Below are 27,344 nucleotides of genomic sequence, written 5' to 3' on the forward strand. Positions count from 1 at the left end.
CATCCTAAGATTATTTCTGTGCAAGAGATGGTCCAGTGTTGATAAGCTGACCCTATCAATATTTTGAAAAATATTGCTGTCTTCTATTATTTGTCTTTGTATTTACTGTACTGTGATGGCGTTATTTTCTAGAACCATGTTTATGAGTTCAGTCTCCTGTTCAGGAGACAGAAGACATTCCCGACCACCTCGTGTTGGTAAGCTTTCAGCTCTGCAATACAATTAGGATAATGTAAAATACTGTGAATAGGCCTACTATGTAGGAATACAAAATACTAATACATTACTAATACAGTAATACATAGTAATACATTTTCCAAATACATAAAACATACTTTGCTGTTGCCCTTTTATAACGCTCTGATTTTTTTAAATTGCAAATATGTGTGAAAGGTGTTTACCCATGTGTTGAGTTAGTATGCAAAGTAGGGCAACTGAGTTTACAATTTTGAGTGACAGTGTTTTTCGTGTGCAAACAAGAGATTTTCTTCATGAAAATCGTGCCAAATGCAGAGAATTGTGTGTTGTGTTTTGAAAAAAGTGTGTTTTAAAACTGCAATTTGAGTGTAAAGCAGGAATTGTGCTTGTAGTTTGACTACATGTTGTAGTCATTCTGTCTGAAGTACAAGTAATTGTGTGTAAACAATTGGGAAAACTGTAAATCAAAGTGAAAGATTTCCTAAAGCACTGACGTTGTTCTGGCATTTAGTTTTTTGCTTTTGATAAAAGTTTAGTCTTGTGGCTGTAAGTGACTTACTCCAAGTTAGCTTCTAACATCCGAAGAGGACCACTTGCAAAGAGGACAGTGCCGTTCCACATCTATTGTTAAAACAAAAACTCCAATGATTTTAAATTAAAATGCCAAATGAGCAGGTGCCTTATGCTACTATACAGTACCAGCATCATCCTGGTTTGATCACGTCAGGGAGTGGTATTCAAACAGAGAGCAGTACAACATCCTCTTCCTGACCTACGAGGAAATGATTTTGGTAAGATGTTTCTTTTCAATTCAATTCAATTCAATTTTATTTATATAGCGCCAAATCACAACAAAAGTCGCCTCAAGGCGCTTTATATTGTACAGTAGATAGCACAATATTAAATACAGAGAAAAACCCAACAATCATATGACCCCCTATGAGCAAGCACTTTGGCGACAGTGGGAAGGAAAAACTCCCTTTTAACAGGAAGAAACCTCCGGCAGAACCAGGCTCAGGGAGGGGCGGGGCCATCTGCTGCGACCGGTTGGGGTGAAAGAAGGAAAACAGGATAAAGACATGCTGTGGAAGAGAGACAGAGATTAATAACAGATATGATTCGATGCAGAGAGGTCTATTAACACATAGTGAGTGAGAAGGTGACTGGAAAGGAAAAACTCGATGCATCATGGGAATCCCCGGCAGCCTACATCTATTGCAGCATAACTAAGGGAGGATTCAGGGTCACCTGGTCCAGCCCTAACTATATGCTTTAGCAAAAAGGAAAGTTTTAAGCCTAATCTTGAAAGTAGAGATAGTGTCTGTCTCCCGAATCCAAACTGGAAGCTGGTTCCACAGAAGAGGGGCCTGAAAACTGAAGGCTCTCCCTCCCATTCCACTTTTAAATACCCTAGGGACAACAAGTAGGCCTGCAGAGCGAGAGCGAAGTGCTCTAATAGGGTGATATGGTACTACAAGGTCATTAAGATAAGATGGGGCCTGATTATTTAAGACCTTGTAAGTGAGGAGCAGGATTTTGAATTCAATTCTGGATTTAACAGGAAGCCAATGAAGGGAAGCCAAAACAGGAGAAATATGCTCTCTCTTCCTAGTCCCTGTCAGTACTCTTGCTGCAGCATTTCGGATTAACTGAAGACTTTTCAGAGAGTTTTTAGGACATCCTGATAATAAAGAATTACAGTAGTCCAGCCTGGAAGTAATGAAGGCATGAACTAGTTTTTCAGCATCACTCTGAGACAGGATATTTCTAATTTTAGAGATGTTGCGCAAATGGAAGAAAGCAGTCTTACATATTTGTTTAATATGTGCCTTGAAGGACATGTCCTGGTCAAAAATGACTCCAAGGTTCCTCACAGCATTACTGGAGGCCAAGGTAATGCCATCCAGAGTAAGAATCTGGTTAGATACCATATTTCTAAGATTTTCAGGGCCGAGTACAATAACCTCAGTTTTATCTGAATTAAGAAGCAGAAAGTTAGCGGCCATCCAGGTCTTTATGTCTTTAAGACATTCCTGCAGTTTAACTAAGTGGTGTGTGTTACCTGGCTTCATGGATAGATAGAGCTGGGTATCATCTGCATAGCAGTGAAAATTTATGCTATGTCTTCTAATGATGCTGCCTAGGGGAAGCATGTTTAATGTAAATAGAATTGGTCCTAGCACTGAACCCTGAGGAACACCATAATAGACCTTAGTGTGTGAAGAGGACTCTTCATTTACTTGAACAAATTGGAGTCTATTAGATAGATATGATACAAACCACTGCAGCGCAGTACCTGTAATACCTACAGCATGTTCCAATCGCTCTAATAGGATATTATGATCAACAGTATCGAACGCTGCACTAAGGTCTAGCAGGACAAGCACAGAGATGAGTCCACTGTCAGAGGCCATAAGAAGATCATTTGTAACCTTCACTAAAGCTGTTTCTGTGCTGTGATGAGCTCTGAAACCTGACTGAAACTCTTCAAATAAGCCATTCATCTGCAGATGATCTGTTAGCTGTTTGACAACTACTCTTTCAAGGATTTTTGATATGAAACTCAATGATGTTGTCCTTCAGGAGGACAACATCATTGATCTTAGCATTTCTGTGTTCTTTAGTCCACTTCTGTCTACCTTGAAGATTTAACAAATACTCTCCTTTCCACCTTGTCCAGAAAGTGTTACATAAATAAAGATCTTCCTTCACAAACTGTCCTGGAGGTGGGTAGACGATTGTGGACTTCATGGTTAGTATCTGGTTTGGTGTTAAAGGTTCTGGGTTTGATAGATCGCATAGCTGGTCAGTAGTGAATGGTCTGCTAATAATCACTGCTATGACTTCATACAGGGATGTCCTTAGAGAGGAGCTGTTGAGCTCTTTGGCTGATTGTTCCAGGATTGACGTCAGTACACTTCTTACAGTGTGATTTTTTTCTTTCCCAGACACCACCCATGTGACTGGATGCTCAGGTGTTCATGAGAAACTCATAGTCCAGTTTTCCCAGCTTGGCTTGATCCAATTCCTTAAATACTTCAAGAAACTCATTTCTAGTGCCGACAAAGTTCGTGCCCTGATCACATCTTATCTGGCAAACTGTACCTCTGATGACTATGAATGCACCTAAGGAATTGATGACAGAATCCATAGAGAGATCGTCAAGCATCTCAAGATGCACTGCTCTGGAGCACATGCAGATGATTAGCTACCCAAAATGCTTTAACTCCTTGAGACCTTCCTTGATGTAAAAAGGACCATTCCACAGTAGGTGAACGGCGGTGTGGTCGCCATCCCTTTCTCTGGGGGGGTCTTCTGTCTTCTGCTGCCCTGTGTGCCTTCTGAACCTTCTGCATTTTACATATTTATCGATGTAAGATGATATAATCTTGCTGCATCCAAGAATCCAGAATCCATTAGCTCAAAGTTCGTTCATAATTATCCCTCGTCCTTGATGGTATGTCTTCTCATGATAACGTTTGACCAGTAATGCCAACATGTGGCTGTTTCTTGGCAGGATTGTGAGATGTTTGACATTGGGATGCAGGACTGAATGTGTTAAGCATTCACCTACCCAAAGAATGCCTTGGCCATCGAGAAATGGACATGTGTAACTTGCTAACTTTGTCTTTGGTCTGCATCACATCTTTATGATTTGTAACTCTGCTTCCTTTCTCTCTTGTAGATTAATAACTCGCATTGTACGTCCAGGTCTAAGGTGCAGGAGCACAACATAAGGGTTAAAGAAGAAGTGTCCCCACCCCGGTCCCCAAAGCCATACCCAACAGACAATTTACTGTTCCAGGTGGTTTTACTGCTACCAAAAAGTGAAAGCTGGGGTGAACAAAGGCCAAAAAAGTAAACAGAACAAGCTATTTCAAAAAGAAAGGTGCTATCTAACCCTACGTGAAACAAAAGACAAGCGCCACCCCTAACTCCCTTATTTAATAAACAAGAGAAATGGTACAGAAAACAATAAGGCAGTTCACCCATTATGCTTCAGTGCTTATTTCCTGCTGGTTGGGTTTTAAAGCGGCCACTTTATAATGGGAACCAATCAGCAGCTGCCAGCTCTCCAATCAGAAAGAGGACCTAAAGCAGGGGTAGGCAACTCCAGGCCTCGAGTGCCGGTGTCCTGCTGGTTTTAGATCCCACCCTGGGTTAACACACCTGAATCAAATGATTAGTTCATTACCAGGCCTCTGGAGAACTTCAAGAAATGCTGAGGAGTCATTTAGCCCTTTAAATCAGCTGTGATGGATCATGGACACATCTAAAACCTCCAGGACACCGGCACTCGAGGCCTGGAGTTGCCTACCCCTGACCTAAAGAGACACTTAAAGGCACAGAAATCGCATATGGAACAAAATCCAGACACCTTGATTCAAAATATGTCCAGGGCCTTAACATGCACGACCTTCTCTTGTGATCCTTTACTTCTTTCACATAGCACTTGAATCTAGCAACAGCCTTAATCAATCTTGACCAGTCAGAAAACTTTTTGTAGGCAATCTAACAGTGACCTTTGTTCTTCCACTTGTATCTTGTGGACTTGAACCTTCTTAACCTCCGGGTCACTGTTTGATAACTCTCCCACCTTGATTTCACGACTGGGTATGACTTTCTGCCAGAGAAGGTCTGGGACTTTGAACCAGTTTGACACTACAAGTTCTTCTGCTGAATGGCCTCTTGAGGCGTGGTCTGCCAGATTATCTTCAAAAGTTACATAGCTCCATTATGTTGACTCTGTACTTTGTTTGATCTTTTCCACTTGGTTTGCAACAAACACCTCCTGGCTTCATTGCTGATGTATCCAAGTACCACTTTGGGGTCAGTCTAATACCTTTTTTCTGAGATTTCCATTGCCAATTCCTTTTTCAGCAAGTCACCGGTGCACACAGCAACAACGGCAGCTGACAACTCATGCTGAAGTGTAGTTGTGACTTTGGTTGGTGTAACTCTCAATCTTCCCATCACAGAGGAGCAGTTGCCATCACCAGTTGTGGTTACTGCTCTGAAGTAAGTGCACATTCCATATCCAGATGTGTCATGTAAGGTATTATCCTAGCTCCAAGATACTCCTCTTCGGGTGAGGCGATTTTCAGGCCTGTTGGTGCTGCTTGAGATGAACTTGTGTAACTGAAGTTTACCCGTGCTGCAGAGTTTGCGTGCTTAATTGACAAGCTGTATTATTTTTGATCTTCAGTGTTGACACTTGCTAGACCATCATCAACACAGAAGTTGGTTTTGATGAATTGGATGGTTTATTCATCAAAACTCCTTCAGCTGCAAGGTCCTTCAGGCCATACTTGATGCAACCTGGAGAAGACGCTCCTCCAAATAAGTGTACTTTCATCTACTAGACAGCAAATGGAATTTCAAGGTTGCCGTTCTCCCACTACAAGATTCGTAGGTAATTTTGGTCGCAAGCATGCACATGGAACTAGTGGAACATATCACACATGAAAGCCAGTGGGCCTCTTCGGAAGCAACACAAGACCTTAAGCAGGGTGTTTGTTAGCTCTGGACCAGTCAGGTTAGTGAATTGCCTTGGAAGTTGGCAGAGGTGTCAAAGATAACACGAATCTTTCCAGGTTTTTGTGGATGATACATCCCATGCTGTGGGATGTACCAAGCCGGTGTCTTGTCAATGTCTTGCTCTGGGACTCTTTCAGTGTCTCCAGGGGCCATGATCTCATCCGTGAATTTCTTATAGTCCATTTAGTACTGCTTGTTAATTTTCAGCCTTTTTCTAAACATTTGAGGCAATGAATAGCACCATGCCTTGTTATCTGGCAGGTTAGGCCTTTCAATCTTAAATAGGAGTGGCATTTCAAAATGACCATCCTCCTTGTGCCTAATCCCTGTCTTATCTTTGTTAGAAATCTGAGATCTTCTTGAAAGACCTTTGCATTAATCTGAAGCTTTCTCAAGAGAGTCAGACTACAACATTTTTAGGACCTCTGTAGTAGAGATAATTTCTTTTATCTGAGTTTATCTTTATCTTGTTTGTTTTTCTCTACCAATTGGCTCTTAAGCCCAAATCTCCATGAACAGTATACTGGCAGATTTCTTTTTTGATGTATTGATCACATATTTTAATCATATCACATTAGTAATAGTAATATCACTTTCTTACTTTAGTATAGCAAGATCACTCCCGTCATCAGTTGTATGCATGCATGTAGAATGTTATCACAAGTGGGCCCCCGGGTTTTATTGCACCTTCACAGTCGACCCATTGTAGACTTGAAGATCTCCACACACCCTGCTCAAGGGAGGTGACGGGTGGTTGTAACATTTCCTAGAGTGGGAGGGGGTCAAGGATGAGCTGGACTGAAGGTATAGGGATACACGATGTGTTGTGGAATGTTCTTTGTTTGAGAGTGTCTGTGTGTGTATATAAGATGTGAGGGCGGTGGCCAAATTTCAGAGATCATCCTAGTGTTTGGCTGGGATGTTTCTCTCCATATTGCAATATGTTATTAAACCACTTCAAAACGCTCACTGGGGGTGTGTGCAGGTTATTTAAAACTTCCATAACAATAAACAATATATTTACTGTAGAGGAGCAAAGACTTGGGTATGTTAACATAAGATGTTTTGTATGCTTACAGATAATAAAAAGCCCTGTCTTTCCTTAACCATTTTTTTTATTTACAAAGCTGAAAAGTGGAATTAGACAAAGTAGTATTAGACAAACATAAAATATGCTACTGAAAAGTATTTACTGTTATGGTCACCAACATATTCCATCATTTAGTTAAAATAAAAAGTAGCCTTGAGAAGGGAAAAAAACTCCAGTATTTTCAATGACCGTTTTCCTTATTAGGACAAAAAAGGCAATATATAAAACAATTCTCAAAAATGAAAAATATATTATTTTGGCTTTTACTGGCAATATTATTCTTCCACCAATAATTTCAAATTACAAAAGATCCTTCAATACAACTCAGATATTCAACCCTGATGTTTTTTTAACTGTTGCCCCCAGACTGTGGAACCCTCTCCCTTTGAGCCTGAGATCTGTGTACTAAGTGGTCGCATTTAAAAAACAGCAAAAAACTCATCTTTTTAAACATGCTTTTGGTTGATTTTTATTTTTATGTTTTAGCTTCTGTGAAGCACTTTTTGATTTTTATCTTGAAAGGTGCTATATAAATAAAATTTTACTTTGTACTTACTTTACTTACAATGACAAAATGCACTTTAACCCTTTAAGACCTACCATAGAACCAAGTCCGCCAGAGCTTATATTATATTTTTACATGCTGTAGTGCCATTTTTTGGGAGCATTTCAGGTTGCTATACATCAATACAACCGTTATAGCCCAAATTTTAATAATATGTATGCATTAAGTGCATAGTAATTACATAAATTGCAAAAAAGTGCAATAAACTACAAAAAAAAATTGTTTTTTTAACATATATTTCTAGTTAGAGAAATTTAAGAGGCTTATCCCTCAAAACTGTAAATACAAAAAAGTTGCACAAAATAGTTTCCCACCACAGGAAATTTATTTTGAGTGTCTTCATAGTTTTATGTTTGAAATACACCAATTTTTATATACTGCAGGAAAAACAAAAATAAATATTATAATGCAAATTTGCAAAAAAAAAAACAGCATATGCATCAAAATAAACTATTTCCAGCAGTGCAATTTGAGTTCTAAGCATCCCAGAAACGACACAGAAAGTCATAAAGTCAAACATAACTTTTAAAAACACCAGTATAGGCTTATAAGGCCCTGAAGGTAAAAAAAACTACATTTCCGCGAAAATGACGTCACTTCTGGTTTCGGGCAGGTAATGGTGGACATGCGATAGTTCACACTGGCGTCTATTCCAACATAGGAAGTGTTACGAACAGCTGATCGGATCGGCAAGCTTTTCTGGAATATTATGTTTTTGTTGCTGCAAGTGCTTTTTATGCAATTTTTGCAAAGCTATATGTGGAAGGAAACCGTGACCTAGGACAAGCTGATGGCATAAGATGTAAGTACAACTCCTCCGGTTTCATATGCAAAAAAATTTATTGTGCTAGCTTACATGGTTGCAGTTCTACCGGGATTTAAAAATAGTTACGCAAAACGGAGCGTGCCCGCTCCGACCGGCTTTAAAGGGTTAAACCTGTCTGCTTAATCATTTACAACTCCCCGGAGGACAGCGAGGAGAATTTGGACACTCTCCATGAATCTGCACCATGTGGTAGCAAGCATCGGAGGCGTTTGGGATGAGGGAAGGTGGGTGAGTGCGTATCTGTGTCATTGTATATGTGTTTGTGTGCGTGTGTGTGTGTCCTGTGTTCAACTTGACAGTGTCCTTTCACCCAGTTAGCGGAAGTCAACAGTCAGTATCCTTCAAGGCTGATGCAGGTGACCTTGATATGAGCAGAGAGTTAAAACACAGTCCCGTTATCAGGGAGAAGAATTGTTGTTCCAGCCAGCCTCAGCCTTGGGGCCTTCCAGCTGGCGCCGTGGGGTAGCCATGAATGAAGATGGTGGTTGTTTGGGTTAGTGCGAACAAACTGCATTTTACAGTTGGTCTAATGTCCATCACTGGACACCAGGTGTATCAATTTCCCACTGAAGCGCCGTAAGCTTCTCCAAGATCTTATCCATATTGCATTCAATGAGCACAGTCTGAGTACCTTCCCATCGCTTCAATCATAGCGACCAGCCTTGTGGGGTTTTGAACAGCCATAACTGCTTTCTTCAATCTTCAATAAGCCAGGGCCCAGCCAGTTCCGATCAGCAAGAACCCTGTTATCGTGGTTCTGAATAGGTATATATCTTCTGTTACGGCCCTGGCCGTCTAGAGTTTTCTTCTGTGCTATGTCTTTAAGAATCTACAGGTCCTTCCTGATTGGAGAGCTGGCGGCGGCTGATTGGTCCCCTCATCATGTGACTGTTTTAACAGATCCCTCACCAGCAGTTGTTGGCGGCAGCAACTGACAGCAGCAGCAGACCTGACCTTGGCTTCCAAACCCTGTGATTTGTGTGTGTTATTCCTGAGATTTACGGAGTTTGTATGTAGTGTGTAAATTAGTTCACTTGTAAATAGTAAATTGTAAATAGGCACTGAAGCAGAGGGGGTGAGCTGCCTTTATATTTCTGTACAGTTTTTTCCTGTTTGTTCAGTTAGGGAGTTAGGTGTTTCATTTGTCTTTTGTTTGGTTTTTGTTTCACCTAGGGTTTAGGTAGCACCTCCTTTTCTGAATAAGCTTGTTTTGTTTGTTATTTTGGCCTTTGTTCACCCCGGAGTTCAGGTTCAGTTTAGACACAATAAACCACCTTTCACTTAATATCAAAGGCAGAGGTCAAGTCCAACATCAGCAAAACATCACATCCTGCATCACATCTCATCAAGATGTCACCGGAGACTCTAAGAAGTGCAGTTTCAGTAGAGTGATCTCCACGAAAGCCAGATTGGAATTTACCCAGAATGCTGTATTCATCCAGACCAGAACATAAGTATATAAATATAGTCAACAGAAAGTCAGTGTTTTAGGAAATCTTTCACTTTGAAAATCAAAGCAAAGTAATGATAACAGAATAGCAGTGATTTAAAGGGTCAAAAGGTCATGAGTATGAGTGCCAAAGATTACAAGCTGTTTTGTCATCAACAGTCTCTGTTTGCTTAGAAAAGACACAAGCACAGGTGGGTGCGTAGAACGTCCTGTGACATGTTTGTGTCCAGGACCCAGCAGGGCTCTAGACTAACTTTTTGCCACGGTTGCACTGGTGTGCCTAACTTTTTTTCTTAGTCGCACCAGCACAAAATTTAGGCGCATCCAAATTTTCAACCACAACGCTTAGCACCGCAGTTTTACATGTGCACTTTTTTGGGGGAAAATTGCTGTCTATACAGACAATATTCATTTGTAAACAATTAAATAACAATCTTGTCAACACAAAGTTCTTTATTTGGAGCACATTTCTACAAAAAAGATAAGTTACTGAAAAAGTGCTTGTGCTGAAAGTGCTTTGGCACTCTTTGGCAATATTGTAGACAATGTTAAACTTAATCATCACATCAACCTCCTCTGATGACCTGTTTGCTGCTGCATGCCACTGAAAGGCAGTGGGGAGAGGAGACACTTGGGCAGTGCATTTATTGCAGCATATAATGTGTTTTCTGGATACATTGTGCTTTTTCAGCGTTCAGAGATCGATAGCTCCGTGTCAGAGCACTGGCTATGAATTTCAGACGGATCAGGCCTTAACAAAAAATGTATCAACAGTTCTTTTCATCTTTTCTTTTTACCCACAGCTACATCCACTTCTGTTGGGCCTCACTAGGGCTGGGTATCATCACTGATTTCTATAATCCATTCAATTCCAATTCACGAGGTCCCAATTCGATTCAATTTTGCCTCAGACAGTCAGAAATATTATATTTCTGATCATTTATCAGTACTGATACTGTGAGACTTCATCAGAGGTGTAGCATCACAGCAGATGCCTTTGTGTTAAAGTAACTGAGAATAAAACACAGAAAAACATCCATCCATCCATCTATCTTCTTCTGCGTTATCCGGGGCTGGGTTGCGGGGGCAGCAGCCTAAGCAGAGAAGCCCAGACCTCCCTCTCCCCAGCCACCTCCTCCAGCTTATCCAGGGGAACACCAAGGAGTTCCCTGGCCAGCCGAGAGATATAATCTCTCCAGCGCGTCCTGGGTCTGCCCCGGGGCCTCCTCCTGGTGGGACATGCCCAGATCACCTCACTCAGGAGGCGCCCAGGAGGCATCCTTGTCAAATGTCCGATGTCCGAGGTCATTTAAGTAAAAAAACAAACAAACAAAAATACAAAAAAGAGACAGCGGCTGACAGCGTTGTAAACAACGACAGACTGGTGGGTAATAATGAGTGAATGAATAATGCAGAAAACAGAGATTTGAGATGGGAAACTGATCTTGAAGTACACACAGTGAGCTGTTCTTAAAGTTTGATTTTTATCGTGGTGGAAGCAAAACAGCAAAAGTCAGAGAGAATTAATGATGACATTTATCAAATGTGAAGCGCAGTTTGGATCTTGTTTTGCTGCTGGTTCAGTGAATTTTGGTTGGAGAGAGACAAAACCTGTAGATCAGAATCGAGCGCAAAAAAGACTTAAGTAAAACCTAACTGCTTAACACTTTAGTTCAACATTAACTATAGTTGTTCCTCAGACTATTGTCACATGGGGTGACTTACTTAGACTTAGATCCTCCCATGCTTTATGTGGCATATCGGGCGGCAAACGAACGCCACCAGGCTCGATCTTGTGCCCGGGCTTCAGCTTCTTCCAACAATATATTCGATGTCTTTAGGTCTTGATGGAATTACCTTCGCCAGGTGTTGCGGGGACGTCCTCGTGGTCTTTTAACGCCCAGGGGTTGCCAGCGCATCGCTGTTTTTGGAATCTGTGCGTCATCCATGCGGAGGATATGGCCGGCCAGTCGGAGCCTTTTGCGTGCAACGATGTTGTGAAAATTTGACTGTGCCACTCCTTCGCAGGATCTCCTCATTGGTGATGTGGTCGGTGTAGCGGATCCTCAGAATCCGGCGAAGACATCGCTGCTGAAAGACGTCGAGCTTGGTGTTGATGCAGGCCGACACCTTCCAAGTCTCGCTGGCATAAATGGCGGTTGGGATCACGATTGACATGGGGTGAAGAACTACATAAACTGTGTCTCTTCTCCTTATCCGTCTGTGTGATTCGGAACTAAGATGGAGCAGCTCAGTAACCGTCTCTGCCGGTATAAGAACTATAACTTTCTCTCCAGTAACACAACTGCAGAGTACATAGAATCTCTTCAGAGTTTTGAAATAAGAGACAGCGATGTCTTCCTCGTGTCTTATCCAAAGTCAGGTCAGTGAGAAATCTCTGTAGCATCCCATTATTTAACAGTTTTATTCTGTCCAGACTGGTTAGATATAATATCCAATACATTTTTCCTCAAAAGGCACCGTATGGGCTCAGCAGATCATCATTTCTATCTATGAGCTGGATGGGCATGTGAATGAATATTTTACCAACTCACAGAAGATGCCATGGCTGGAGTTCACAGGGGGTGCATACACTCGTCGCCCCTCTCCACGGCTCTTCACATCACATCTCTCCCAGGTTCTCATGCCTCCAGGACTGATGGACAAGAAGGGAAAGGTCAGAGCTGTATAGATGTTCAAGCAGCCTGAAGAAAGAGCAGGTTTAGAGATGTAGTATGACAAAGTTCTTTAAGTGGTTAAAAAAATATAATTTGCTCATAATTGTTGAGTGTAATTGTATTAAATGATAGATTAATTTGATGAAGAAAAGCAACATTTTAGTGAAGTTTTATTGTTAAGGAAAGACATTAAAGGATTAGAGGCAGTATTTGTAACAAGTTCATATGAAATTCAGATGTTTTTCCTTAGTCAGTTACATAGCACTAATTATCATGTTGCTGATAACTAAGCACACAGCTTTTTGAAACATAGACACTCCTGAGTAGAAAAAAACAAACACTAGAATGCTCAAATGAAGCTTCAAAATGTGGTTTCCATATCAATGGGTCACCTTATGGTGACAACATCTAGCTTTTATATACAGCCAATGAAAACAAGTTGCTTATAAAAACAACTTTATATATAAAACTTTATATATAAAACAACTCTTAAAACTGGTAGAAATTAAGAAACTGCTCAAACTCAAGATATTGTAAAAGAATGAGTGATTTTGAAAGTGGCATGGATTCTGTTTTTTTATTTTGTTTTTATGTCAGATTGTGTATTTGATGAGGAATCCAAAGGACAACATGATGTCTTATTATCACTTCAGCAAAGCCCTTGCAGACCTTGAGACTCCTGAGAGCTTTGCTCAGTTTTTCCAGTGGTACCTGACGGGAAACGGTACGTGTCCTCATCTCCACTATCTGCCTAATGATGATGACCAAGAAGAGTCCAGGTCTGATACATAATAACAGATATCAATGTGATCAGGAAGAACTGAAATTGATTATTTCAAACTGAACTGAGTTTGACATACTTACCCAAGTGCACAGACTAACGGATAATAGCACATCCATATAGAAAAAATTATATGGCTTTATACTTCTTCCACATAGCATTTCACAAAAATACTTTTGATATGACACATACTGCATATCTTTTAGTTACTTTACAAATTAAAACAGTGGTACCTCAGTTATTTGACTCTTGACATTGTAAAACCTTTTCACCAGATTGAGCAATTAGCAGATAAGATAAATGTCTCAGAGCTGAAGAGACAGAAATCATTGACAGGTTATTTGGAAAATGGGCCCTAAACACAAAGGACCTTCTACCCACCTACCTGTGCTGGTGTCTTTTCTAAGCAAACAGAGGTGGGTCACACAAGAACAGCTTGTACTCTTTTGAACTCATTCCCCTTTCGACCCTTTAAATCACTGTCATTCTGGTATCATTAATATACTTTACTTCACTTTAATCCAAATTAAATCAAAGTGAAAGATTTCCTAAAGCACTGACTTTGTTCTAACATTTTGTTTTTTGCTTTTGATCAAAGTTTAGTTATGTGGCTGTAAGTGACTTACTCCAAGTTAGCTTCTAACATCCGAAGAGGACCGCTTGTGAAGAGGACAGTGCTGTTCCACATCTATTGTTAAAACAAAAACTCCAAAAAGATATTTGTTTGTGTAACAAAAACCTTTTTTCTTCCTCCACCTGTTATCATGCTGCTGGTATTAGAATTCTAGTGGGGTAAATATAGTCAACAGACACTTGATTTTAAATTAAAATGCCAAATGACCAGATGCCTTATGCTGCTATACAGTACCAGCATCATCCTGGTTTGACCATGTCAGGGAGTGGTATTCAAACAGAGAGCAGTACAACATCCTCTTCCTGACCTACGAGGAAATGATTTTGGTAAGATGTTTCTTCACACTTTTGTTGTTCATTAGAAACACTCAAATCTGGCAGAGTTTAAGGTTCTTTTTCTGTTGCATTCCTGCTTTTCTCTCAGGACCTGAAAGGATCAGTGAAGAAGATCTGCAACTTCTTTGGGATAAACCTGACTGAAGCCGCCATCAGTCATGTTGTGGAAAAAGCTAAGTTTGAGAACATGAAGAATGACTCGAAAGCAAACTATGAGCACATTCCACCAGAGAAGTTCAGTGGAAAATTCCTGCGTAAAGGTAACATAACAGACCTGCAGCTGCTGTGCAGACAAATGTGACATCAGGGTATCAGGTGTTGTGTTTTTGTCTTCATTACAGGTCAGATTGGAGACTGGAAGAACACACTGACTGTTGCACAGAGTGAAAGAGTGGATCAACTCCTTCAGGAGAAACGTAGTGATTTGCCTTTAAGGTTCATCTGGGAATAAGCAGAGCAGCTCTTCAGCGTCTCCCAGTAAAAATACTGGCAGTGGCATGTTGTACACCTCAGGCCTCCAAGTAGATACACCTGTGTTATCACACTCACAAGATTTTCAGTAAACTTCATCTCTGTCCTGAGGTCACTGAGATTTATACTCACCCAACACTTTTAGTAGATGCACCTGTTATCAATTTGAAAATCCTGTGTGGCTTCATTCTCGAGTTATCACATTTACAAACTTGGGTGTCCACCGGTGCGTTCATTAGGGTGACAAAAATATCCCATCAGTGTTGTAAAGAAAGTAATAGTAACTGTTATTCAAATATTAAGTAAATTTATTTTCTTCTTTTACAAAAAAAAAAATCAAACACAACCATCAGACTTGTCCTTTGCAAACATTTTCCTGACTTTATGTTCAGTCACTTGCTTCAGATTATATTTGAGCATCTTCTGACTACTCTGCCCATGAGCAAGCAGTTTTCAGTCACATCCACTCCTCGTTTATCAAGCTCAGTGTTGTGTCCGTTGTGCTCAGCTATAAAATCCTGTGTGGCTTCATTCTCGAGTTATCACATTTACAAACTTGGGTGTCCACCGGTGCGTTCATTAGGGTGACAAAAATATCACCCTAATGAACATGTTTTGAACTTCAGCACAGGAAATAAAACACAAGACATTAAAAGTAGTTGTATAATCTGCTATTGCCTTTATTGAATGTATAAAGGAATTCACTTGTTTCTCAGTGAAGGATCAAGGCTGTTTTGGTCACTGAAGCCGACTCCACACTTCAATTATCATCATCTGAAATGAAAAGGGTTCAACATAAATGCAAGAAGAATCTGATATATGAACAATGAACACTCAAAAACCAAAGACACACAAACTTTGGAATTTATAATTTAAAAAAGAAAAAAGAAAAAAAGAATGTGCAGACAAATGCATTTCTTCATCCTGGAATTGAATCATTTAATTTATAGCATTTGAAAGATGAGCTGTTACCCATTAAAATGTTTCTTTGAGGTTACAGGCTACTTTGTTTTTTTCCTTTTTAACTATGAGTAACTTCTTGTGACCCCAGCAGTTCATGTGATTGCATGTTCCAAAGAAAGTGTTCAAAAACAATGACAGCAATTATAAATAAAAATTTATGTTAAAAAATAGCCACTGGTCATTTCATAATCATAATGTTTCTTGTCAATGCAGCATAAGGGAGCCACTGGAGAGAAAAAGACCTTCTCAACCCCAGAAACAGACTTAAGAATTAAGTTTTATAAAAAGACTAAAACACTAAGAGAAAATGTGATTTTAACAAATTCCAACAGTTTCTTGTATTTTTACCAAGCTTATATCTGTTCTCTGACAACTAAGCATGCAGTCTGGTCCAGTACAGATGTGATAATGTTACTTCTTGAATAATAAGGGTAAAACACGAAAATGGGCTAAAAGTGACAAAACACTCAAATTTGAGCACCAAACACTGAATGTGCAAATGTAGCATGCATTACAATCCATTTAAAAATATGAATTAGTTAATCGACTGGCATTTGTGGGCCTGACCAATGAGGGCAGCAGCACCATCAGCTGGTCGGGCACATCCCTGCTGTCCTGTGTGTAAGAAACATTTGTACCTGAAGAAATCCTGCACTTGTATTCACCGCTAACACACACCAGTGACAGAAACCATTTTCACACCAGCACCAACATGTTAAACTGGAACATCCTGTGCTTCCCACACAAGCTTTAGTTCAACCTCTATTTAAAATAGGAGCTAAACCATACCTTCTTCCTCCTCGTCTTCTTCATCCTCCTCCTCTTCCTCATCTTCATCAGAGCTGAAGGTCCCATCAGGCAGGCTGTACACACGGATCACTTGCTGTAGATGAGAAGCACAGAATATCAGCTTGTGAGCTCACACACCTCCCAGCTGCCTTTCAGTTCTTCTGCTCTCTGCGCCGGCTCACCTTGTTCGGGTCCTTCAGGATCAGGTACTTGCCCTCGTCCAGCTTGAGGCAGATGTCGATGACGCAGCGCAGGATTCCCCAGGCGTTCTCCATGCTCAGGTTGATCTGGCTGGCGAATTCATTGGGTTTGAACTGCTGGGTGCCCAGGATGACGTGGCGAGCAGAGTCTTTCACGTGGTACCGAGAAACGTACCTGGAGAAACCACAGAGTGATGCAGAGACAGTCAGTCCAGCTTACTGCCTTGGCCTACGAGCACTGCAAGAAGGAACTGGATTGCTCCTCACAATCAACGATCAGTGAAAAACCTTTTTCTGCATCTTAATATTTAAATTAGCCTCCTCTTCTTTTACACACAGAATTGGAATCTCGCTCCTCACCCCAGTTTCAGGTACTCGGATCCAGCCAGCATGGCGCAGCAGGTCCAGCGCGCCAGTTTGTAGCTGTTATTCTTCAGCTCGGTGGCCAAGACGGCTCCTCTCTGAGAGTCCAGCTTCTGACGCCAGTCCACACCATTACAATACTACAGGACAAGACAAATCAGAGGCACCAAAGCTTATAAACAGAACAGCAAATACTTAGCTGAAGGAGGAGGTTAACCGCCTGTGAACAGAGGAGTGGCTCTAGTAGTGCATGCCTTAAAAGCATCTGGAATAACAAAACTGCCTTCGTTACAGCAGTATTTCACAGAGTCTGAATCTGGAGATCTGTCACCACTTCTCTGATTTTTACTCAATGAAAATACACATCAGACAGATGCAGCTGAGAAGTACAACCATGGTTATTTTTAACACAGCATAGACTCTGTTCTGTGTGAGGTGAAACATCTGGAAGGACCTGAGAGCTTGGTCGCCAACAATAGACTCAACCCACAAACATAGCTGACCATAGGTTCAGAAGCACTGAAGGAGTCCTACTTCCTTTTGCTGACATCTAGTGATCAAACATGTGAAGTACAGAATGCAGCAGTTCTTAGAAGCACGTGAAAAAGACTGAGGAAAACACATTTCTGTTTTTTTGGAATTGCCATTTAGGCCTTTTTGTTTTCTCCAGATCACCTGCTTTCCTTGTTTTTCTAAGTTTTTGTAAAAACTGTCAGGGAGATATATCTAATACATTTTAAGTTGAGCAGATGAAGACGCCGCACCTAGCAAGGGCTTTAATTATTTCGGGCCATTTCCTCGACTAACAGACAGATGAGCCTGACTGACTAAGCTCTACTTCATTAAACCCGTTTCCTGTCTTACCCTGGAGTCCCACTCATTGAGAGTCTTGACGTTAATGAAGGACACTTCTCCGCTGGCTCCAGTCATCACGCCATCGTGCTCACAGCGGACGATCAGATCGATGTCTTCTCCGAGCTTCCAGTGACGGTACCTTTAACACAAACACAAAATATCAGGAATTAAATCCAGGAATATTTACTACAGCAGTTACAACAGCCTCCTGTTCTGCTGGAAAGATGAGAAATTACAAATTGGTTTGAAGCTACTGAACATACCGGTAAGCTACAGATGCCACCTCACTCTTGTCCATATCCTCCTCCACAAATGGGTTGGAGTTAGGAAACTTGTAACGCTCTCCACCCTAAAAGAAAGAAAACAAAGACAACTCACTTTCATGAGCCAATTTTGTGTAAGGCTAGCTTAGCTTAGCACCGAAAGGCGTTGGGGCTTGCAATCATGTGACTTCGTACCATGCGTAAACACTGCTGGCTGAAGTTGTGGTTAATGTACGTGGCCTCCATTGCCAGGTTGCGAGGAGAGTTGAAGGAGTTGCCCTCATCCTGGGGAGGCTCGTTGGCAGTCTCGCTCACAGTTAGCAGATCTGAGGGGAACAGTTGGAGAGCAGAGCATCACTATGTCTGATAGAACTCAGTCATGTTCACTGGTGAATGTTTTGGGGCATTTTTTCCCCACAATGAGAACGTCTTTCAGGGCTGTTAACAGCAGGGTCAATGCAGTCACTCACTAGGAGATTTTGTTTTCCTTTAAGTAGTTGGATTTTCCCAGCGCAAAATATAATGGAGCCACATACAGATAAAGCAAAGTGTTATGTTGCTTAACTGACATTTATGCCATTTTCTGTACAAAAATATATGTTACATTCAAGTAAACAAAATCTGGGGTAAATAAAAAAGTGGTTTAAAAATTCTCATCACAATCCTTCAAATTTTCTTCTCTGCAGAAAAACACCTGGGTCATGAGCTGTTAGGGCTGTGCGATATGACCAAAATCTCATATCCCGATATAAGACATTTATCGTCCTGACAACGATATAAATCACAAAAATGTAATATTTTCTGTCAATTCTGTGAATCTCGGGCAACACGACTTGCGTGAAGTTTTTCCAGCTGGGCGTCCTTTACCTGGAGTCGAGTTTTTTTAACCGATACATGAAACATTTTTAGACATAAGTTGTAATGGCCGACATTTTCTTTCAAAGTTTGAGTCTAAGGTTTATTTTTTTTAGCACCGGACGGCTCTTTTTTGCTTCTCATCCGTAAACTCTCTGCATACTCTTTCACGTGATTCAGTTTATTTTGAAAAGTCTCAACAGGATCTTGAGCTTTATTGTGAAAGGTTTACGTGGAAAACAAACAAGCGGACAGCGGAGCCGCGCGATGGTTTTACCGTCATTGTTGCTAACGACAACACATAAAAACAGGCACTTGTCCGTCCGTAGTGTGGTTTTATTAAATATAAGAGAAAGAGAGAACTTTAAGAAATGAATATAGCCACTACAGTGACCATCAAAACGATGAAAAAATATTGCTGTAAACAGTTTATTTTGCGATACCACGAAACAAACGATAGCGCGATAGGAAACGGTAGACGTTTTTATATCGTCATCCGATATATATCGCTATATCGAACAGCCCTATGAGCTGTTCTCTCAGGCTTTATTTAACTTTAGTCAAACTTGTTTTTCAGAGCAAACTAAGTGTAAAACATCAGAGTGAAACCAGCTGCTGGTGACTGCAGGTTGCTCACCAAAGTCTGAGTTATCTCTCTTGTCGAAGAACAGCTTGTTGCCCACTCTCTGCACGATGATGTCCCAGGAGTTGACTGAGCGCGTGCAGCACATCAAGGTGGCCAAGATGGCATCAGTGGCAAACACATTACCCTGAGTCTTAGCCAGCTGGAGGGAGGAAAGAAATAAATAATCGTGTAAGAAAGCTGCCAAACACAGACTTCAGACAGCAATGCATTTTCAGGCAATGTATTTTTTACCTTGCGGATGACGGGGTCGTCGGTGGTAGTAACAGTGTGGAAGATCCTTTTGATGCTCTTCAGCTGCTTCTCGTTGCGGGTGGTGATTCGATCGAAGGCCTTATCGTAGTACTCCAAAGCACCACAGCACTCACTGCAGGAAATGAGAAGTGAAACCTCATCATCACCTGTATTTCCCACTCAAATAATCTATTACAAACAGCGGCTCAGCTTCACCTACATGTCAAGAGGGTCAGACACCTCCATGTATCTCATCTTCATCAGTCTGGGGAAGTCCATCTCCTCCTTCACCTCCCAGTCACTCCTAACCTCCACAGAGGAGTCTCTGGGCTTCAGCTGCGCCTTCGTGAACAGACAGGGATGTCAAGAACAAAGTCAATAACACCAGGGTACAAACACACCTTTGAGTCTTAAAACCTTGAGATCACATTATCTTTAAAAATGATGTGAGCCACAAAAGCAATCATACCAGAAAAAATGTAATTCTTACTGTTGGCAAGGGCTGAGATTTAAAGCAGCATATGCTGACATTACTTTGACTAAGATGCACTACAAAACTAGCCAATATTAAATGATACGAGGTCAGGCTCACTGGGATTTATTTACTTCTTAAGCTTATTTGTGAAACAGCCAGAGTGTGAAACTTAAATTTACGCTGTGGCCAGTATTCTTTCTGGACTTCCAGTATCAGTTTACCTTCCAGTTATTTTCTTGATTAATTGTTTACATCATAAAAATGAAAGAATCCAAAACAACCTGAAGCAAAAACACATGAACCATCCCATTATTACATCACAAAAAATTGAATTTATATTTCAACAGTAAATAAACACCTGGGATTTTTGGTCCCATTTCTGACGGACACCAAACTGCTTTTGGAACTTCTTCTGCAGCCGCATTCGCTCTCTGAAAAGACAAAAACATGAGATCAAACTTCAAGATGTGACGATTTCACCGCCTGTGACCAAAAGCGTTCAGATGTTCTCTCCTCTCACCTCTCTTTCTGCTTAGCGCTCTTCGGGAGCGTCTGCATGTTGAACTGCGTCATGTTCCTGCGGTCTTTGTCCCTGCGCAGGTTCCTCTGTGAAAACAAAAACATACTGTTACCAAAGTCTTAAAACGTTAGATTAAAAACATTTAAATATCACCCACTCTGCGACGATCTGTCGTACCTGAGCAAACCTCATGCGGTTCCTCTGGTAAGCCGTCTTCTGGGTCTTGGCAGTGTCCACCAGCTGGAAGCTCGTCTCATCCTCCTCGTGAAAGTAGGCATACTGACTGCCGCCTCCAAACTGAGAGGAATATTTATCTGAGGATAAAATAAACATAAACAATTAAGAAATCAGCAAGAAACCACAAAATAAATTGAAGGTTTTTTGATGATGTTTGAAATGCTTGTGCAAACAGAAAAGTAAATCAGAATATAAAAGAGAAAAAACTGTGATGTCATACAAATAAAACAGATGTTGTGGTCCTGCTGATATTCTAATTAAACACAAGAAATTATCTTTTCCACATAATTTAGGTATAACAGATTCGCTTGAAAACCAGCTATATTCAAGTCTATTTTCATCTAAAAACTTTATTTTAGATATAAGAAAATCAAAGAAAATCCGCCAAATAAAACGTACCAAAGAGGCAGATTTTGTACAGCTAGGGCTGTTCGATATAGCAATATATATCGGATGACGATATAAAAACGTCTATCGTTTCCTATCACGCTATCGTTTGTTTCGTGGTGTCGTGAAATAAACTGTTTATTTGTTCATCGTTTTGATGGTCACTGTAGTGGCTATATTAATTTCTTAAAGTTCTCTCTTTCTCTTATATTTAATATAACCACACTACGGACGGACAAGTGCCTGTTTTTATGCGTTGTCGTTAGCAACAATTATGGTAAAACCATCGCGTGGCTCCGCTGTCCGCTTGTTTGTTTTCCATGTAAACCTTTCACAATAAAGCTCAAGATCCTGTTGAGACTTTTCAAAATAAACTGAATCACGTGAAAGAGCAGATTATTTACGGTTGAGAAGTAAAAAAGAGCCGCCAGGTGCTAAAAAAATAAACCTTAGACTCAAACGTTAGAACAGGCTTTTCCCCGCAGCACGCCGTGTAATAAATACAAAGAAAACAGCGGCCGTTACAACCTATGTGTAAAAATGTATTGTTTCATGCATCGTTTAAAACACTCGACTCCAGGTAAAGGTCGCCCAGCTGACAACACTTCACGCCAAGTCGAGCTGCCCGAGATTCATAGAATTTACAGAAAATGTTAAATTTTTGTGATTTATATCGTTGTCAGGACGATAAATGTCTTATATCGGGATATGAGATTTTGGTCATATCGCACAGCCCTATGTACAGCTGTGACTTACTTGTGTATCTCTTGTCTTGGTAAGTAGCTCCGGTCCAGTCTGCAACCTGCCAGACACAAAACACACAAAGTCAGTAAAAAAACAAACCCTGGAAAACCTTTTTCCTCTTTTCAGAGCAAAACTGATAACAAACCTTTCCCAGACGATCTCCTTTGCTGAACGGCTGGTAGGGCATGTCTTTAAATTTCTCAGGGACCGCACAAGGGCCCCAGCCGGATGGGTTGTCCTGGATCACAGGGGCGTGGAACTTCGCCATGGCCTGAAGACTGAGGGGACACGGAAAAAGACGACAAACCCTATGAGACCAAACATTAAAAACCTTCTGGGTCTAGCTGACTGATAGTACACATACAGGGTCTCAGGCAATGAGCAGCACTGATTTCTTCAGCAATGCACTAAAAGAAACAGGCATTGATCAGCTTGCGCAGTGGGCTAGTCATCACTGACCCCTGAAAGTCAACTCCATGATTTATGGCTATAATACAACATATTAAAACAGTGACGGGATTCTTCAGTTAAACAAATTTTCGTTTTAGTTACAATTTTGGCTTCCACTGATTGTTAAAACCGAATTGCAATAATTATTTTCTTTACAACAATTGCCTTGTTTGAGTTTTTATTTCATTTATCTCCTGCATAATTAGCCAATATAAGCAAGTCTTTGGGATAGTTTCTTCCCACATTTCTCTTTTCTTTAGGTGGTGGATCTAACTGATGGTTAGTTGTGGTTTGCCCCTTCTCAATTTTTTTTTTTTTTTTATCATTCAATGCTTTTAATGTGTCATGCTGTATTATTTCCCACCATCTATCAACAAAGAGATTTTGGATCCCTTCGACAAAAACAGAAAGAGAATTCTGGTACATGAGTGCCTAAAAAGTACTTACATAGCTCGTGAATCAGTCATTACAGCTGTATGATCAACATAGGATCCTGCAGTACACCACTTGGGATCCTATGGTACAAGCTGTTGCCTAAGCATGTAACCAACACCTTTTGAGCTATTAGCGTGGGTGGAGGGTGTCTCTGTTACTCTATAATTAAATCAGCAGGGTGCCGTGGGGTTTCTATACCACAATGCTGTTTAATTACAATAAAGCAAAACAGAAGGGCTTTTGAACAAAAATGAATGTGTGTGGATGCACCCCAAATGATTTTAGTGTGGGGCAGCTTGACCTGTAGAAATCTGGTCTACTTTTGACACTCAAGGCTCAGTTACAGCACAGCAAATGCTGCATGCCCCACAGACATGAACCACAGGCCACAAATACAGTATTTAAATGGATTAAATGTTGATTGACCCACATGTGGGACATCTGGGCCATTTCAGATGGACCTGAGGTTGCATTCATGTTAACATACATATCCTGAGTCAAGCCTAAATGTAGGCCAAAGGAAGCTGCAAATGTGGGCCACAGCTGGGTCAAATATTTCTTTGTAAGGTTTAGGTGGTACAGTTAAAAAACCAGAGTAAAGGAACCGGTACTGTGTTGAGGGAACGCCCTTCATGATAACATCTGGCATGCTCCCACCAACAAAGAACCGCCCTGTGGCTAAAATAAAACATCCCTTACTAACTCGGTGTCTTTTTAAGACCGACGAACAAAGACCAATCAAGACAATCTCCAAAGCAGATTGAGTGCGCAGTAGGCCTGACGTGGATCATTTCATCATCCAGTGATGCTGCATTAAAGTTGGTAACATAAAGTAATGATCGGTGCTCACTGCTGGTACATTCACGACTCTAAGATTTCAACCATAAGGACGTCCAAGAACATCATTTTGTCGTTGGATTTGATCTTTTAGATTTGTGATATTAAAAATGAATAAATGGGCTCTTTACGGGCTTTCGGTAGCCAACTGGTAATAATCGCTGCTTAAAAACTAGATATACTGAGACTAAACGCACAGTTGCTAACTTCAGATCAGCCAGTGTAATTCTTTAAAAGAAATAGAGCAGCACTGAAACGCTTTTTCTGCACCGTTAGCTCATCGTGGCTAATGCTAACCCTAGGCACCGCCAGGTGGTCATGCTAGCAATGCTAAGCTAACCGGGTGCTAACCACGCGCGTAAACACAAATCTCTGATATTTGATTGAAAATGCTGCTAAAAACAGGCGCTTTTCACACGTCTGTGTGTGCTTTCTCTGCTCTTACCGTGAATTCTGTGTCAGTATATGGAGTCTTTTAATCCAGCAGTCCCTCTGACGCTGCTCTGCCCCAACACAGCGCCGGTATGAAAGGAAGTGCGAAGTGCCGTATAACGCAGTGTTTCCTGCAGTGTTACAGCAACAGCCGACGTAGTACGTCAGTTTTTTACCGTCGTGTGAAATGAGCGTTCCCTAAAAAAATAAAATAACTGCTATTTTTACATTACACGAAAAAGAAAAAAAAATACAGGTTAATGTATGTAATTTTAATAATTAATTAGGCCAAAGAGCAAATAAACGGTTGAATGGCCTTTTGAAATGCTATTTTCAAATTCTATGCTTATGAAGTTTAATTTTCAATATTGTTACAGAGAAATACAACAATCAGTCATATAGATATACTGTAGATCTTTGGATGTTGTATAATTTTGCATATTACTACATTTTTAGTCAATTTTATTTGGGTTTCATTGGCTATTTTTCGAGAGATTTTTTAATCCCTTTGCGTTAGTTACGTGTCTTTTTATTTTGAAAGAACGCATCGGATGTAAAGCTATGCTATCACGTCTAACTTGGCAGCTGTTGTGTGCTGCAGTTCAGTGACGTCACCGCCAGAGGGTAGCAACTACATGTCTTCCTGCTAGCGGTCAACGACACAATCAAAAAATGTTTCCAAAAAAGCCTTAAATACTGCGGTTTGTCAACAGTGGTGGTGTTTTTTAATAATTGCAACAATAATCACTCAGACGTTTTGCTTTTAACAAGTATTTAAAAACTTTTCTTGCCAAAAAGTGCTGCAATTCCCCACTTTGACCACAGGAGGGCAGTGAATACTTTACATTGTGATCGCCCACGGTCTCCACAAACGTCCAAAATATATATTTACACTTCCGGGCGCAATTTCCAAATTCAAACATTCAAACAGCTGTTAAAATATTAAAAAACAAGGTAAATGGGGTAAATATTATGTTTTCTTACGTTGATGTGTAGAAATACATTTGAAACTACAAATTATATCCAATATTCACAGCCTAAAATACCTATACTTTCTAAAAAGCATAGAATGAGTATTATTTAATTAATTTTGTTAAGCCATTTAAAACAGGAAAGTATTTCCATATGGTCATTTTTATATGGTAATTTTTTGGTATCTTAATTTTTGTTCAGTCAGTAGCAGAATCCTGATAAACCCATCCATTCATCCATCCATCAATCATGAGGGTGTCACAGGGTTTGGTTACTGGGACAACAAACTCAGTTTTGAGGTTCTTTTATTTGCATTTTATGCTATTTTTACATCACTGCATGCACATTTATTGCACTGCACCTATCTGACAGTTTGCAGATTCAATTAAATTTTTTGGCTTGATTTAAACTCCTGTGTTTGAATATAAATGGAGCCTTTGGAAGCAGCTGTGAGTGATGGTGTTTCTCAGCCTATTTGTTGAAGTTCTTTGTGCAACCAACCAGCGACAACTAAAAACGAGCACAACTGGAAGTGATTAACGTCAGCCAACAGTTACTACCACTGAAACTCCTGAAAGTCAGAAAGGTGATGAGACGCTCGTCAGAGCTTTGCAGCAAGAGAACAGGAGACAGCCACATTAGAAAAATCATTCAGAGGATTCAAAATCATTCTGCAGATCAATATGTCATGTTTACAGATTACTCCGGCGCAGTATGCATCACCACGCTGTGCAGTCACATTTGTGGGGAGCTGCACGTGAACCTGCAGCAAAACAACACTGTTTGCCACCTGAGAACTACAGGTGTGTGCGTGTTGTGTGTTGAAGGCTGGCCTGGAGGATTTGTTAATCTGCATGAGTAACACCTGGACACATTATTGGGTTTCCCCGTTCTGCAGAAAGTGTCCCTCATCCAAGCTCCTGCTGTTGCATTCCATATAAAGTGCTGGTTACTGAACCTTGCCACGTGTAAGTTGTTGTTTTCTTTCCTTTTTGTGTGTTGTCTTCTCTTCTTTTTGCCATTTCTGAGATGGCCTGTGAGGGTGTAGCTCACAGTGTTGGACTGTATGGACTCAACTGGAGCAACTGGAGCAAAGCTCAACTTAGAGGAAAACAGGTTTGCTTTCTGAGCATGTTTCTTTTTCTTTTCTCTCTCCTTGTTTTCTCAGCAGATACAAGATTCATACAGGCTCCATTTATTGTCAGTCCACCGTGTTTCATTTTGTCTTTTTAATACTGCTTTATGCAAGTAATTAGAGCTTAATCTCATACACGTTCTGTCAAAAGTGCTTTGGAAATGTAAATCAGACGCACATCACCTCAGAGGCCTCGAGAGGGGCTTCTAAACGAATCCCCGATCCAATTAAGATGTTACTCATGCGGCTCAAAGGTCAGGAAATCTGATTAAAACACAAAAAGGAGTCTGTGTGCGCGACTGTTGTCAATTTGGCAGAGAGAAAATGAATTCTCCTGCAGCAGCGTCAGCCCTTCCTGCTGCTCAGGGATCAGTCGGGTGATGAATAATGCTGCCATCTTTGCATATCTGCAAGTCTTTCTCCACATCTGCATTCTCGTCCCCGTCATGTAGTCGAGCTTGAACAAAACCACAGATTCTCACTGTGTAGACAACAGATACAGCACCACAGTGAACTCTGCCATTTTCCTTGTTTTGTGTGTTGATTATCTCCCGGCAGCTGGGCGGTGAGTCATATCAAACATGCCCACAGTCGTCCTTCCGGGATTTCTGGAGCGGCGCTGACAACAGATGGTCAGCACAGTGTGTGCTAAGTGATTTTATTATGTATCTTGATGGATGTATGAATTATTTCTGTAAACCAAAAAGAATATCTTTTACACCCTCATGCAGAGGGTGTTTTGCTAGCAGGTGGAAAGGAACAAGACGGCCGCCGTCTGACGCAGAGGTGTATTTTTGTCAGACTTGATGTTTCTTTGCAATTTTACAGCAGCAGCAACATCTGTCACACCACTTTGTTCTAAACCAAAGGTGTCAGACTCAGTTTTACTAAGGGCCACCGCGGGAAAATCAAGTGCCAGACATATACAGTTTACTGGCAGCTCCAGTTTAATGAAAAATCCTTGTTTCTCAGTTTTTTTCAAGTAGAAT

The 27,344-nt window shown here is 40.7% G+C and overlaps 2 protein-coding genes across 3 annotated transcripts; one reads left to right on the plus strand and one right to left on the minus strand.

Annotated features, from left to right (window-relative positions):
• Window positions 1-11,908: 11,908 nt before the first annotated feature.
• On the plus strand, window positions 11,909-14,546 carry LOC134625609 (amine sulfotransferase-like). Its single transcript, XM_063470858.1, has 6 exons — window positions 11,909-12,050; window positions 12,145-12,344; window positions 12,943-13,069; window positions 13,992-14,086; window positions 14,184-14,355; window positions 14,437-14,546. The coding sequence occupies exons 1-6, from the start codon at window positions 11,909-11,911 to the stop codon at window positions 14,544-14,546; spliced, it is 846 nt and encodes a 281-aa protein (XP_063326928.1).
• Window positions 14,547-15,221: 675 nt separating this feature from the next.
• On the minus strand, window positions 15,222-24,358 carry eif3d (eukaryotic translation initiation factor 3, subunit D). Of its 2 annotated transcripts, none has more exons than XM_063470861.2 (16): window positions 24,262-24,358; window positions 22,240-22,372; window positions 22,107-22,152; window positions 20,904-21,040; window positions 20,727-20,812; window positions 20,565-20,637; window positions 19,952-20,067; window positions 19,732-19,864; window positions 19,492-19,639; window positions 18,195-18,325; window positions 18,000-18,085; window positions 17,746-17,875; window positions 16,879-17,021; window positions 16,501-16,693; window positions 16,319-16,412; window positions 15,222-15,340 (listed from the first exon to the last, which is right to left on the minus strand). In XM_063470861.2, exons 2-16 carry the CDS (start codon window positions 22,360-22,362, stop codon window positions 15,327-15,329), a joined length of 1,653 nt encoding a protein of 550 aa, XP_063326931.1. In that variant the 5' UTR covers window positions 22,363-22,372; window positions 24,262-24,358; the 3' UTR covers window positions 15,222-15,326. The 2 variants fall into 2 exon arrangements, with proteins under 2 accessions (XP_063326931.1, XP_063326930.1); XM_063470860.2 differs by having other exon boundaries at window positions 19,952-20,073.
• Between the last annotated feature and the right edge of the window lie 2,986 nt (window positions 24,359-27,344).

This window comes from Pelmatolapia mariae, linkage group LG4 (assembly GCF_036321145.2).
Source record: "Pelmatolapia mariae isolate MD_Pm_ZW linkage group LG4, Pm_UMD_F_2, whole genome shotgun sequence".
NCBI classification, from domain to species: Eukaryota; Metazoa; Chordata; class Actinopteri; order Cichliformes; family Cichlidae; genus Pelmatolapia; species Pelmatolapia mariae.

What these genes read in the sequence shown, in the direction of transcription:
- LOC134625609 (XM_063470858.1), top strand. Translation starts at nt 11,909, where the DNA reads ATGGAGCAGCTCAGTAACCGTCTCTGCCGGTATAAGAACTATAACTTT. An exon ending in CGTGTCTTATCCAAAGTCAG is followed by an intron (nt 12,051 to 12,144) that starts GTCAGTGAGAAA and finishes TTTCCTCAAAAG; the next exon opens with GCACCGTATGGGCTCAGCAG. An exon ending in GTGGTACCTGACGGGAAACG is followed by an intron (nt 13,070 to 13,991) that starts GTACGTGTCCTC and finishes GCTGCTATACAG; the next exon opens with TACCAGCATCATCCTGGTTT.
- eif3d (XM_063470860.2), bottom strand. Translation starts at nt 22,362, where the DNA reads ATGGCGAAGTTCCACGCCCCTGTGATCCAGGACAACCCATCCGGCTGG. An exon ending in GAGAGATAACTCAGACTTTG is followed by an intron (nt 18,326 to 19,491) that starts GTGAGCAACCTG and finishes TGTTCCCCTCAG; the next exon opens with ATCTGCTAACTGTGAGCGAG. An exon ending in TCCTGAAGGACCCGAACAAG is followed by an intron (nt 16,413 to 16,500) that starts GTGAGCCGGCGC and finishes TCTCATCTACAG; the next exon opens with CAAGTGATCCGTGTGTACAG.